The sequence below is a fragment of the Taeniopygia guttata genome, chromosome 2 (genome assembly GCF_048771995.1).
Source record: "Taeniopygia guttata chromosome 2, bTaeGut7.mat, whole genome shotgun sequence".
In the NCBI taxonomy this organism is placed as follows: Eukaryota; Metazoa; Chordata; class Aves; order Passeriformes; family Estrildidae; genus Taeniopygia; species Taeniopygia guttata.
Window position 1 is genome coordinate 95,823,426 of NC_133026.1, and position 14,271 is coordinate 95,837,696.

The following is a 14,271-nucleotide window of genomic DNA, read 5'->3' on the forward strand; positions in this document are numbered from 1 at the left end:
CTTAAATATCATCTAGTTCCAAGCCCACTGTCATGGGCAGGGCACCTTCTACTAGAAGGGGCTCCTCAAAGCCCCATCCAGCCTGTCCTTGAACACTTCCAGGCATGGGACATCCACATCATCTCTGGGCAACCCGTTCCAGTGTCTCACCACCCTCAGAAAAAATAATCCCATCCTAACATTTAATCTAAAGCCACCATCTTTCAGTTTGAAGTCATTCTCCTTTTTCGGTCACTACACGCGCTTGCAAAAAGTCCCTCGCTATCTTTCTGGTGGTCTCCCTTTTGTACTGCGATGACTAAATCACCCCGTTGCGTAGCTTAAGGCTACGTCCTCTCACGCCGCCACTCATTAGTTGCTGAGGGGAGCGGCCAGCCCCAGCTACCCACACCCCTGGCAGGAAGGGGCAGACACTGGAAGCTTTACGTCCCTCTGCCGCTCCCCCGCTGCCATCCGGCCAGTGGGCCTGGCGCTCGCGCCGGGGCGGGAGGCGCGGAGCCTCATGGGAACTGTAGTTCTCCGTTCTCCCGCCGGCGGGCCGCGGCGCGTTGAGAACTCCCGGCGTGCCTCGCGCGCAGCGCCGGGCGGCGGGCTCGGGGCGGAAGCGGGCGGACTACATTTCCCGAGGTGCTCCGCGGGCGCCTGCAGCCGGGCGGGCGGCGGCTCGGCGCGGCGGTTGAATGCGGGCGGGCGGAGCGGCGCGATGGAGCTGTCGGCGCTCGTCAGGAAGCTCGGTAATGGCTCCTCTCCCTCCCGCCGCCTGCGGGGCCGCGGGCAGCGGCAGCGTGCGGCCCGGCGCTGCTCTGCCGGAGCCCGGCCGCTCCTGCCCGGCCTCCGCCGTCCCTCTGCCTGCTGCTCTTCCACTCCGCTCCCCGCCGCAGGCGTGGAGGGGGCGGGGGCGCTCCCCTAGGGGGACATGCTTCCATTCCATGCTTCCATCCATGCTTCCATAAGGAAATGCCAAAGGCGGCCCCTTCAAGCACGGTGCCTTTCGGCTCAGTGGGTTTGGGTAGTTTTTGTTGGGTTGGTGGGTCCGAGGCAACTTTCCGTACCCACAACATGCTCTGGTAGAGGTTCCGGTACCACGTTAAATTAGTAGAGGCGCATTTGGCACCGGATTCTATCAGTATAACTTAATGTCTCACCGCTTTATAATCATGCAAGCACACTTGATGAGGTTGTTGCTGATGAGTGTTAATCGTATTTGACTTCCTGGTAAGCATAATACTGGCAGCTTATAAGCCGGCTTTTTTTCACTGCATCTCTGTTTCTCCAAACAAGAAAAAAAGTTCTGTCAAATAATTTTATGGGTTTCTTAATAACTTTTTTTTTTGGGGCAGGTCATGAACTCACAGAGATAAGAGAGCGATCTTTGAAGACTATTCTGTTTAAACTAGACCACAACTTGATTTCCTATGCTGATCTAGTCCATGAAAAAGCACTTTTTCATAACCTTTTGGAGTGGTTCAATTTCCCAGTCGTGCCAATAAAAGAGGAAGTGTTAAATTTTGTGAACAGTTTGATCAAGGTATGACATACTAACATTCATTTATTTTTAAACTGTATGTTTTTAGAATGCTGAAGCTAAATAAAGCTGGATATTAATTGACTTTGCATCTCCATGTAATGAGATTTTTAGACTGTTTACAAAGACAGGAATAATAAAGCCACTGTGTGTAGACCAAAGTTAAAACAATTTCAGCGACTTAAATGGGTCAGAGAGATAGCTGAGAAAAATAATTTTTTCTGGGTTTATGCTTTAGTTTCTCAACTTCTTCAGTTTCTCATCTAGTACTTCATTTTTAACTTGGAGCATGATTTGCAGCTAAGCATTTGCATTGTTCCTGGAAAGTAAAGATTTGAACGTAGTTGCAGCTAGTTGAGAAAATGTCACAGAAACTTCAGATAGCTCAGATTTTTACATTCTTATGTTTTAATAACAAAACTGCAACTATGCAGAGTTAAAAAAATGCATCCTTGATACTGACGGATGTCATGGTTTAATCCTAGTCAGCAGCCAAGCCCCACATAGCCACTTGCTCACACCCCACCAGTGGCACTGAGGAGAGAATGGGATTGGTAAAAGGGAGAAGACTCGTGGGTTGAGACAAAGGTGGTTTCATAGGAAAAGCAAAAGCTGCATGCACAAGCAAAGCATAACAAAAGATTGATTCACCACTTCTCATGGGCAGGCAGGTATTCAGCAATCTCTGGGAGAGCATGGTACCCTCACACTTAATAGTGACTTGAGAAGATAAATACCATCACTCCAAATGTCCACCGTTCTTCATTTCACACCCTTTATAGACTGAGCATGCTTTTGGAACTAGATGATTTTTAAGGTTGCTTCCAACCCAGGCCTTTTTGTGATTCTGTGATATGGAATATCCCTCTGGTCAGTTGGGGTCACCTGTCCTGGCTGTGTCTCCTCCCAAACTCCCCTGTACTCCCAGATCTCTTGCCAGGACAGCAGAAGAGCCTTTGGTTCTTTATAAGCCCTGTTTAGCAGTAACAAAAATAACTCTTTATTATCAACCCTGTGTTCAGCACAAGTCCAAAACACATCCCTGTGCAAGCCACTGGGAAGAAAATTAACTCTACCTCAGCACAATGGTCTAAACGAATAAAGGCAAAATATAACTTAAGAATTTCAATTATTTTCTTCTCCCTGCTGTTCTCTATTTCTTGCTCTCCTCCAGAGACCTTAAGACTATTCAAACTAACTTTGTCAGTTATTTGTCTTAATGTAGCATCCACCTGCTGCCCAGAAAATGGTTGGAATTGGTGCAGTTGAATTCTTCTCTCAGCTTCGCTCTGACGTGGATCCAAATTTGCAGGCCATAATTGATGGGATTGTGGATAGACTGTTCTTTCTTTCTTCTGAACTCCCTTCTAGTTCTTCAGTATGTTATCAAGCTCAGTCTCAGCCTTCAGTAGATCAGCCAGGTAAATTACCTGTTTTGAACTGTAATTTATTTTATATAAAAATAAAGCAAATGAAAAGGCTATGGGAAACTAATGTTTTCTGGCATAGTAGGCGAATTATTCCTGAGAGGTGTGCTAATCAGATTCTGCCAGGGACAGTGTGACCTTAGCTAAATCACCTGGTGGCATTCCTGTAATGGAATTCCATATCCATTTCCTCAGTGTATAATATCTGTTTTCTGTAATGTACAAAGAGCATGACACAACTTTCAAGGACAGCTTTATGGCAGCAAGTGTGTAGCAACTTCAAATAAATCTGTAATTTAGCCAGTATGCTTTGCTGCTGTTCTTTGTATAGTAGGCTCTAGCTTGGAAAGCAATTCAAGTCCTATGAGGAAGAAAAAGAAAAAGCAGTAGCTGATCCTAACAGAATGATTTTTGAAGCTACAGTAGCTGTATGCTCTATGTACTTAGTATTGGATAAGCATTTGTCATAGAAGAATGCATAAACTTTCTTTAAAATGTCACATTATGTGTAAAGTGCTATTGCTTGCATCTGTTACCTAGCTCATTATCTGTCTGTTACAATGATTTACATTTCCTCCTAGATGTAGTCTAACTCATTTGGTTCTTCTCTTCTGCCTTAAAAATTTTGGAACAGAGTTTGGAGGAGAAAATTACATAGCATTAACTCCTGCTTATTGTGGGAAAGACAATGCTGTTACACAGTCCATGTAGCAGTAATGACCACACCTCTGTCACTCATACTGTTCAGTCACAGAGATAAAAGTAATTTTTTGGTGGTTTCTGCCACCTATGTAATGATTTGAGATATAGTTCACTAGAACTATGTGCCTGGTGATTAATTTTTAATATTTTTTCCTTTCTATGCCCACACAAGGGTGGATTTTTACTTAATGTTTCTACTGTATGGAGAAGAATAGTCTTCTACATGTGCATTCTTAAATTATGTCTTTCTGAAACTACTCAGTTGAAGTTATTTATACTGTAAATTGTGTGCATGTGTGGATGAAATAATCCTAATGCTTCCTAGCAGGAGTGTTGTATTTTTCTTTCTGTTTCAACTTCAGTTATGGGAAAAAGTTACTGTAAACTAATAACCTGGCATTATCTAGTTTGATTATTTGAACTCAATATTATGGTCTGGAGAGACTGCTTTTAGTGATAACATTTCTTGTGTATTTTTTATACAGTTTGCATATGAATGACATTGGGCAAAATACATTTATACAGGAGGGCAACTTTCTAGGTGACCTAAGAAGATATCAGTTTGGTAGAAAAAAGTTTCAAGTAATTAATGTAAAAAATTAATTTTATTACTACAGAGGTAGATTAAAAGAAAGTAATTTAGTTGGCTGCCAGTCTTCCATCAGGCAATACATTTTGTGTAATTGTTTTTGCTATTGTTTGTGTGGTATGCTAGTTACTGTAAAAAATGGAGAAAATTCTTTACAGTTGCAGAATATTATTATAAAAAAATAAGCATTGACACACTCTTTTTACTTCATTTTTCTGATCCTGTGAGACTATTTTAACCTATTAAAACTCAAGGGCAAGAGAGAGATAGTTAAGGAAAAGCATGAAAATAAATAGAGCATTTTTTGTGCATGTGCATTTTTTTAAACTTACCCCTTTTTTTTCCTTTTAGTTCTGCCTCAAGAGGAATTATTCACTGGGTATTTTTGTCAAAGTAGAAGTCATCTGCCGCAGTTAGAAATATCTCCCAAAAGAACAGTTGGTATGTGTAGTTATAACGGAACATGTTAATTACAGAAAGAGCTTAGAGTTGTAATTTAGATGGAATTCCATTACAAATGTAGATAGCAAAACTGGCTCTTCTTTTCCCTTTTGTTATTCTGTGAAACTTGACACCACAGAAGCTACAATTATAATGCTAATAAAAGTGACATTCATCTTATTAGATATTTCCCTTTTCTAGTAAATAGTGTAGCTCTTTGGAATATCTAAAGTACAAAAGAAAGTGCTACAATTTAAAAAATCATTTAAATTGCCACTGTTTTCCAGATGATCTGTGTTTTGTAATCAGAAGTGGCTTAAAGGATTAAGTACCTTTTATTTCAACAAAACTTAGTCGGAAGTACCTTTCTACTGTTTAGAAAACTGGTGTATGTGGTAGGGGAATCTTTGCTTCGTATTTAAATGAAAACCAGTGTTATGCTTTGATTTTTTTTTTGTCAAATGATATGAAGTGTTTCACTGGCAACCACAGATCAATAGTATTTTGGCAGGTTTTTGCCTGTACTGGTATACCAGTAGCAGTTCACAGGAGAGTGCCTTACTTAAAATACAGTATGGTTCTGAGATCTAGACTTTAAAATATGACTTTGCCATTACTGTAGGTAAATCACCATTTGAGTTTTTAGTAATGTATCAACTATTTTAGGAATTGCAAAATAATTATTACAAACTTTTAAGTTAGAAATGGCTGTAAAGTTATTTTCATGACAAAGTTATGTGTCATAATTTTGTAAGAACAATTATTTCTACTGCTTGAAAAGTAAAACTGTGAGGTCAATTTTCCATTTTTAGAGATTATGCTAATGGATAAAATATTCTTCAGTAGCAGATAGAAATTATAATTTGATTGAAAGCATGATGTGACAGATTGAGTATTCTTCCACTAATGCTGTGCTTGTTATTTGGTAAAGCTTTCTTCAATAAACATATTTCATTTGGATTTGGTATGACCTTAATGATGTTTTGGTATTTCTGAAAACTCTAAAAGCATTTGAGTTTGTGCAAGCCTATATTTACTTGAAGATATTTCTGTATAAGACAGTATATTGTTTATAAGTTTTTTACTTTGCCTTGGATATATACAATATAAAATTTCTATAAATTGCATTTCAAGACATCCGCTCTTTTTTTTTTTCTGCAGTGAAATGCTTGAAATTTTCCACCTTTCCTTGGCTAACTCTGACTTCAACAGATAGACATATTCTTTCATCAAATGAAAGGTGCAGTAATAGAAACATTACAATTTCCTTGTAGTTTTTGTTTTTTGGGAATGGTGGCTGTAAATTTCTGTCGTGCTGCATCATGTGATTGTTCTTGTAAATAACCCAGTGAGCTACCTTTGATAAATGAACTGGGCTAAAGCTGGGCATTGTCACTCTCTGTTTTTTTGTGTTTAAATCAGAGTCTTTGGGTCTTTTCTTCATGACACTTCAGTCTGTATTTTGAATTTCTTAAGTGGATCAAAGATTTCTTTCAGTTAATAAAGAAAAGCTGAATAAAAGCTGAAATAAAATCATTATTTACTTTACCCCCATAACCGGTTGGTAGGAAAATCCCTACTTTCAGCAGTAGCTTTAGGCCAATAAGTTTAGGTACTGGGCCTTAACCAGGCATTGAGTCATTCCAACTGTCTTTCTGCAGTGACTTTTTTTTTTTTTCTTTAATTTAGGAAAAGTGTTTGAAGTGCCCCAAAGGAGAGTTCTGGAGTTGGGATTCCTTATGAGTTGTCAAAGAGCTCTGATAGATTTCTATTTTTTTTTGTGTGTGTGAGCCTGTTTAATATTTAATTTCCTTTATGCCAGAATATAGAAGAGGAACACAGATTTGTAACTGGACATACTTGATTTTTTTACCATGGTTTCAGAAACAGTGGTTTCTGAATTCCTTTTATGGAATTTCCCACTTTTGTAATGCAAATTCTTTTAAGTTATTCATGAACCTTAGTAGTGAAAGAAACTTTCTTAATGATATGAGTTATATTACTTGCTATATACCACTGAGATAATCACTAGCTTCACAGGGAATTTCCAGTAGCTCTTATTTTAATTTCAAATTCAAAATCAATAAAGTTATTTCTCTTTTTGTAACCAAATTTTGCTTGTGGGAATTGAGTTTGTTATTGTATATAGGATTCATATAGCTAAGGAATAATTAAACTGAAAAAAATGATATGACAATGGAATTACAGAGATTTTTTTTTTCTTTAGATTCTTCAGTGTTGTGATTATAAATTTCTTGTAAAGACTTGCTCAGGCTAATAATTACTGATTGGTTTTCTTTTCATTTTAATACATATTTAAATATGAACTCTTAGCTCTTTGAGAAGTAACAACCAAAGTTTAATTTGGAGTACATGTGAGCTTCTTCAGGATGTGATTATGCAAGATTTTCCTGCAGAGATCTTCCTTCAAAGGCCAAAGATTGTACAGGCAAGAATTCACTTAAAGTTCAAAGTTTTTAGTGGTATAAGCTTTGCCAAGAATGAATTTATGCAAATGATTCAATTTGTTTTAAAACAAAATAGTTAAACAGAAGTACCTTCATGCTAACTCCAGGTGCATAGGAAAGGGGACATTGTCTATATATTACAGTTTTAAAGTTTTTTGCTTGTAACAATGTATATTGCTAATGAAGTGTTTTCTGAAGTAATACTTTGTTTCTTCTCAATAAGATAAATTTGTGTGACTGTTGTCTGCACACTCTCTAATGGGCTCCCATAATGAAGTGGTAACTATTGGAAATGTAATGTGAAACTTGGCTTCTTCCTTATGCCTGGTGGTCTTGCATTCAGCGATGAAACAGTAGTTGAGCCTATTTATTCTTTGCTGCGATTTTGAAAAACACTTGGAAACATTTTTGAACTATAATTAGTGTAAGACTTGCTGGCATGGTTTTTCATGTTGATGATTAATGTTCAGGTCTTGGTGTTGGTGGTTTTGTCTTTGCAGAGCCTTTTGTCTCTTCTAAACTTGGCTTTTGGAGGAGATGGGAGGCACCAGTTGGCTTTGCAGGCTGTGTCTTGCTTGCAACAGCTTTGCATCTTTTTGAGAAGTAGGCTTAACTTCCATAGAGATCCAAGTTTTTCTTCCTCAGAGCAAGGTAGGTATTTTTAAGTATTTGAGATATTGTTGTTTTTACTACAGATAAGATTGTCTAAAATAACAGAAAAAAACCAGAACCTTATAGCAAACGTAATCTTGTGAAATTGTTTTGGTGTTCAGTGCTATTAATATTAATTTAAAAACTTTGAGTACTTGCATTGTTTTAAAGTACTTATTCAGTTTTACTTTTCTGTGATTCTCCATTTATCAACTTCTCCCAGTATCCAATTATTTGTATGTCAGCAGGGGAGGGATTTTTAACAGAAACTAAATTAAATCTGTAAAATAAAAGTGGGCAAAGTTTCAGAAAAGCTTTCAAGCTATTAGTATTTAACAATGTAGTTACTAATTTCATGAGCTATGTGAAGTTTCTTTTTTTTTATGCTGGTGGCTAAAAGTAGTTTAATCATTGTTTTGAATTTTGCAGTCTTGAGGGCTGCTTCACAATGTTATTAATACTTAAAAGTTGTAGCTTTAATGGTGTAGATTATTTATAATGGTCTTCTTGTTTCCATTTTGTCATCTGAATTGAGTCAAAGCTTTGTTTCTATAAATTGGCAGTCTGGTTTTCTTCATAAGATTGCCCCTATATTTGGTGTCTTAATAAATGGTACTGACTGGCTGCTAATTCAGTTATAACATCAACAAGTCCAATAGCCACACTATGTTTCTATTTTTGAAATTCAAGATTTATGATTCAGCTGGACTCTTCAGTGGTGTTTGCCTTGGAATTTGGTTTCAAACTCTTCTACTTGCCAGTGATCAGTTGTTCTAGGTCATCGGTATTTATGTGGTGTTTTTTTCTATATCCTACATTAGTTACTTTTACTAAGTTTACTAGGTAGAATCTTTCAGACAAAGGGATGCTTCTAAGGGAAAATATGTTCTTTGTGTTACATAAAGGCACAACTTCCCAGAATTCATCTATATCTTACTGTCAAGAAGCAAGAGGTGCTCCTCGTTCTCAGAATCCATCACCTGGAAGCAGTAGTCCTCGGCCCTCTGTTATTGGCCGGACAGTTCAGCGTCCTAGAGGAGATGGTCAAGATTGGGATGCAGTATCTTCCAGGTGAATGAAACAGGAAACAATTTACACTTTAGTTAAAAACATTTTGATTAAGGCTTATATTATCAGCTTCTTGTCAGTGTGTGGATTGATGCAATGGTTTTGGTAACTTGTGATGATTCAAACTATATGAATTAAACCTTTCTTGAAGTGGTGTTCAGAATACATAAAAACATTTTGTACCCACCCACCATTTTAAACAAAATCTCTTCCTATCAACTGTTATTGCTTATGCATGTATTTGTAAGACAGAAATGCATTTATTCAGTCTATTGCTGGAAAGTCAGGGAATTTTCTTTTTTTCAGCAGATGACCTCATAAGTTCTTTTAAGTGGAATGGCCGTCCCGTAGGTAAAAGTATTGTCAAAAATGCTATGCTGTATAAAGATTTCTGTTGAAGTGTTTAAAATTTGTTGTTAAATGTGACAACAAATTTCAGTTCTATAATAAGTAAATATTTGACTCTTATATGAAATTATAAATTATCTGTATACCCTCAAAATGTAGAAGTCTTTGTGTGTGGTTTTGTTGCCCAACTTAAAGACTTAAAGCTCCTGTTCAAATACCAATGTCTTCTAGTATGTGGGATTTTAAAAGTCCTTGTAAATCTGTGTGCTTGTTGGTAGTTCATTTGAGTCTTTGTGATGTATGGGCTTAGTGTTTGAGTACCTCCTAGGATGAGAATACCTCAGTTATAAATACATCTTGACAATCGTATTAAAAAGTTATTTTTATTGAAGTCTAATATATTAATTTTTATCATGTAACTAATATGGCACTGTCGATGAATTCCAGACTTTATGCTTTCTAGGTGCTGGGCATTTCCCAAAGCTGAACAGCTAACAGTTTAATAGCAGCTGGTGTATATTGTGCAAGAGAGTGATGGCCTGGCAGTCAGTCTAGAAATAAAAGCTGCATAAGAATAAGTACCAGTTCAGTCAGTGATGAGACTTCTAGAAACCAGGGAGTGCTAATGAGGTCATTTTATGAGCTGTTTATGACTGCACACTTTTATTTTCTTGCATCCTGTGTGCTGCGGTAGACCTGCTCACTGCCCACGAATGTAATTTCTTACAAAAATATAATTTAGCCCAGAGTTAACATAAAGAACAATATGATGTTGAATAGAAGATATGATAGAGAGAAATGACAGTAGTGTTGCTCTGACATTTCTGATTTTGATAAGGAAGAGCTACTTCTAGTGAATCTTGTCTTTTTCTACATAATTGTAATGTATATTTGTTTATTGTTATTTACTTGTATATTGTTATTCTATATGTAATTCTTCTTTTCCTTCTTCTTTAATCTTGAGACTCTTCAATCTATCTGTTTGTCTGTTTCAAATTCTGCCTGGAAATTTAACCTTTCCTCTTCTGAATTGTTTTTGTGATTGATACCTCTCCTTACTTTTCCTCTGGTAAGTGCAGCCAAACACAAACTACATGTTGGTGAACTCTTCTATTTTGCTTGTAGTTTTTTGTTGACTTCTCAATCAGTTGGCATTTAACTTCTTATAGACATCTTTTACATTTAGTTAGACAATAGAATGTAACAGTCATGCCACCATTCAGTTTCTTCAGCTTGTTTAATAATAAAAAAGGGAACCAACCAAAACCCAGTTGTACGTCATACATGTTTTTAAAGGAAATAAAAATTGCTAAACATTGTTTGGGATAAGAAAACTTAAAAATATCTCCTGATTTTTATTAATTATGATATTGATAGTGGAATTAGATTATTGTTGAAAATTAATACAGTTATGAAATTATTATTGTTCATAATATATGATCCACATATACTATATTTAATGATATATTCATATAGATAGAATATTTCATAATTTTAAAATGTCTATAATTTAATAGCATTCTGTATACTTTGTAGTATATACTTGATTACATTTAAGGCTTTCTTGGACGAGTAAATATTTCCTGTTTACAGTGGATAAGGTGGTCCTAAGGAATAAACAAAACTCATACTTCTTAATTTTCCTTCTAAGGATTCTTGTGGCTAGCTATATAGAATGGTTTAAATATAGTAAGTATAATTCAGGCTGAAATTTGATTTAGTAAGTTGTATTGCTTCAAGAAACTGATAGATTTTGTTCACCAGAAAAAAAAAAAAAAAAGAATTTCAAATAAACAGATTTTTCTCATGCAATATTGTGTTCGTTGCATGTGTATTTCTTCCAGTGCACAGTGCTAAGTGATTTTGAAGATGATTGCCAAAACATTAGGCATTCATTTGTGATGCTACCTGTTCTGACGTCAAAAAAAAAAAAAAAAAAAGAAACAAAATCTCCCTCTTTTTGCAACACTGGTAGATAGCAGAGAAAGTTTGGGATGGGAGGAAGGAGGCAGGAGTCGTGAAAATACTCAATGCTGTTTTTAACGTCTGTACATAACATGTTTTCTCTTTGCAAGAGTTAATTATGTTTCTTTTTTTAAAATTTTTGTTTACTTTTTGTTTTAAGTGGAAACAGTACTCAAGCAAATGTAAACTCCAGAATCTCTCTGCATTCCCCATTTGACGTAGGACATATTGACCTACCAGATATTGAAAATGAGGACACTTTGGAATTACAGATGAAGCAGCTTAGCCTTCCTCAGTTCTGTGTTTCCATCCTGGAAAATGCAATACCTCTTCTAAGAACAGGTGAGAAAGTTTTGAGTTAAGTATTTAACTTGCATATCTTTCCCATACAAGATACTCTTAAGAAGTTGGTCAATGAGGTGACTACCTCAAATAAATAAGGCACAGATGGCTACTGATGTACTATAGCTAGGTGCAAAAGATCTTTTCTAGGGGACTTTGTTCAGGTCACAAAGCTTGAAACTTTTGACTGATTTCCAGAGTTGCTGCAGAAGTTTAAGTGTTTTTTACTGACAGTGGCAAGAAGTCAGTGTATGGTGTAAAAATGGTGTGTCAAGATACAATGTCATTCAGGATGATGGAAAAATAACCTCCCTTAACCAAAGGCGTTCTTCAAAGGATCAGTTTAAGCATAGAGTTTTCCCTCCTGTTCAAGAAATAATAAACAAAAATTCTGGTGAAAGGCTCGTTTTTATTCTTGCAAATACAGTAACAAATGGTTTAAGAAACATAAGTAATGATAGTGTAATTGCAAATTTTAATTTATAGAGGTTCTAAACTGCAAAGCCCTTTTGCAGGACAATATTTTTGCTCCGAGGTTGTCTAAAATGGTAGTTAGCTGTAAAATGTAATTTAATTCGAAACAGGTATTGATAAATGTGGTCAGGGTTTCAAATATGGAAATGTGTATCTATCTATGACTGGGATAGTAGAAGTTAGAGGCTTCAACTTATAAAATTTCTGTGAAATGTGTATGAAAATGATTCAATTCTTTTTGTTTTGTTATAAACCAACTAAAATGAATTAAAGTTTTGTTTTTCCCTTTCATAATAGTGGTATTTAAATATTAATTAGTCACAAGTGTATTCATGGCTTCTAGCATCTTTTATTTATAATGTAAAACTGCAGAAAATGTATTTTCTATCTTTTCCATTTCTGGCGCCTGTCACTGCAAATCTGCAGAGTTAAAAGCCAATTTTTCTACATTTCAAGGCTCTTTCTTTCAATCTTATCACAGAATTAAAATAGTTTTACTTTCTGGAAAGGTGGACCTGTCTTTGTTTATCTTCCCCTTAGGTTTTTTACACTTGTTAAGCTCTCCTTGGTGATATTTCTTCTTTCTTTCGCTGTGCTGTAATGAGCCACAGATTGTAAGGAAACAAATATTTTTATCCTGTTCCTGTTGATCTGAAAGCCTGTGATCTGAAGGCACCCTGTGAGACAGTGTGATATTGTGAGACAGTAACACACAGTTTCTCATGTGGTTATATTTTGGGTTGTTATCTTAAGTAAAATTAACAGGCATTTTTATGAACATTATTATCAGTTTATATGGTATAGTTTTAATTTATATGATTAAAATCTAGATGTTTAATATTGGGTAAAGGAAAAACCAGGAAGCTTATTTTAAAATTTGCTGCCTTTTATTTTGCAATATGATGTGTATTTTAGTTAAGCTTAAACTCTGTTCCTTGTAGAAATGTTCATTGGAATTTTTCTTCCTTTGTGCTGACCTGCCTTGTGAGCAAAGTCATTGCAGAAATCGGTAGTAGTGTGGGCTTGTTTTGGTTTTGTGGGGGTTGTTTTGTGGTTTATTTTTGCTTCTTTTTTTTGTTAAAAGGAGAGATTTATTACATTAAATTTACCTAAAATCAATGGAAAACAGAACTTCTGTGAGATAAGTAAAACCAAGCTTTCAAAAAGGCCTTGTGCCTGTAATTTCTCACCCAAAGCAGATCGCTGAAGCTACAAATTGCAGAAGCTGTGGTCATTTTAAGTACATATCTAGTCACATACAGAGATAATTTTTTTACTCAAGTATCAACAAGGCTTCTGCAGTGTGTAACATTTACAATAGATAGAAAAATCCACAAAGAAATTAATGTTTAGTTATAACAAACAAATTAAGTAGAGCTTTATCTTTTTTAATCAGATTTTGTTTTGAGGATTTTGAAGGATGCAGAATTTTAATATTGCTTAAAAGATACATTGAAAATTCAGTGGTGTTGTGTGAAATCCATTTATGATTTTAAATAGAAACATACCATCAACAAGTAACTAAGCCAACATTTGCACTACATTGATTATTTAAGGGAAACTGTCACCGTATGGTTCCTTAAGACGTCAGACAGTTTTGGCATCTTCACTTGTGTGAGGTTGAAAATGTTTGGTCTGGCTCCAGATATTCTGCCTTGTTCTTCGTACAACCTTCTAACTCTTCTGTTTTCTCATTATCTGGGGACATTAGGAGGAGGTTTATATTTGTAGTAAATGTAGGCTGCAGATTTCTAAGCTCAGGCCAAGTTTCTTTGTGGCCACATATTCAAGCTTAAAATTGTACAGAGGATAAAAGTTATTAATGGACCAGATTAGCCTTGTTATTAAGATATGCTCAGAAGAAGAAATTAAAATTAATAAATCTGAGCCTACAAGCAAAGAAGAAACTGTTACAGAGAATTGTGCAAGTAGCTTTAGTGGGTATTCATCTCTTTGTCTTTTAAAAGATCTCAAACAAAATAATCTGTGAAGAAAGGCACTCCTATACCAAAAATGCAGATCAGTGGGAGTAAGTAATATGCACAGAAGATTTTTAACACTGCTGTCGGAATGAGGGAAATTAGTAACTTTATTATGAACTTTAAAAAAGTTCAGTTATCAGATTTACAACTGTAGTAAAGTTCATGATTATTTTCTTAAATAGTTTTGTGATAGGTTCTAAGGAAATTCAGATTTTTTCTAAGTATACAATTGTTTTAATCTGTTGTGACTTTGGCTGGTTGCTGTCTTCTCTGATGCAGAACTACTAGT

General features: G+C 35.9%; 1 protein-coding gene across 5 annotated transcripts in view; it reads left to right on the plus strand.

The window, feature by feature from the left end:
• The first annotated feature begins 482 nt into the window (after window positions 1-482).
• The window catches only part of RTTN (rotatin), a 79,877-nt gene continuing 66,088 nt past the window's right edge, over window positions 483-14,271 (plus strand). Inside the window, exons 1-9 of one of the 5 annotated variants that reach the window (XM_030265925.4) lie at window positions 483-734; window positions 1,341-1,528; window positions 2,751-2,946; window positions 4,595-4,684; window positions 5,846-5,924; window positions 7,019-7,133; window positions 7,653-7,803; window positions 8,709-8,874; window positions 11,345-11,526. In XM_030265925.4, the coding sequence (XP_030121785.4) occupies window positions 503-734; window positions 1,341-1,528; window positions 2,751-2,946; window positions 4,595-4,684; window positions 5,846-5,924; window positions 7,019-7,133; window positions 7,653-7,803; window positions 8,709-8,874; window positions 11,345-11,526 (1,399 nt within the window). In that variant the 5' untranslated portion in view covers window positions 483-502. Of the gene's footprint in view, window positions 735-1,340; window positions 1,529-2,750; window positions 2,947-4,594; window positions 4,685-5,845; window positions 5,925-7,018; window positions 7,134-7,652; window positions 7,804-8,708; window positions 8,875-10,164; window positions 10,289-11,344; window positions 11,527-14,271 lie in introns of those variants that run through there. The other 4 variants (XR_005979632.2, XM_030265921.4, XM_030265920.4 and 1 more) reach the window with 4 other exon arrangements.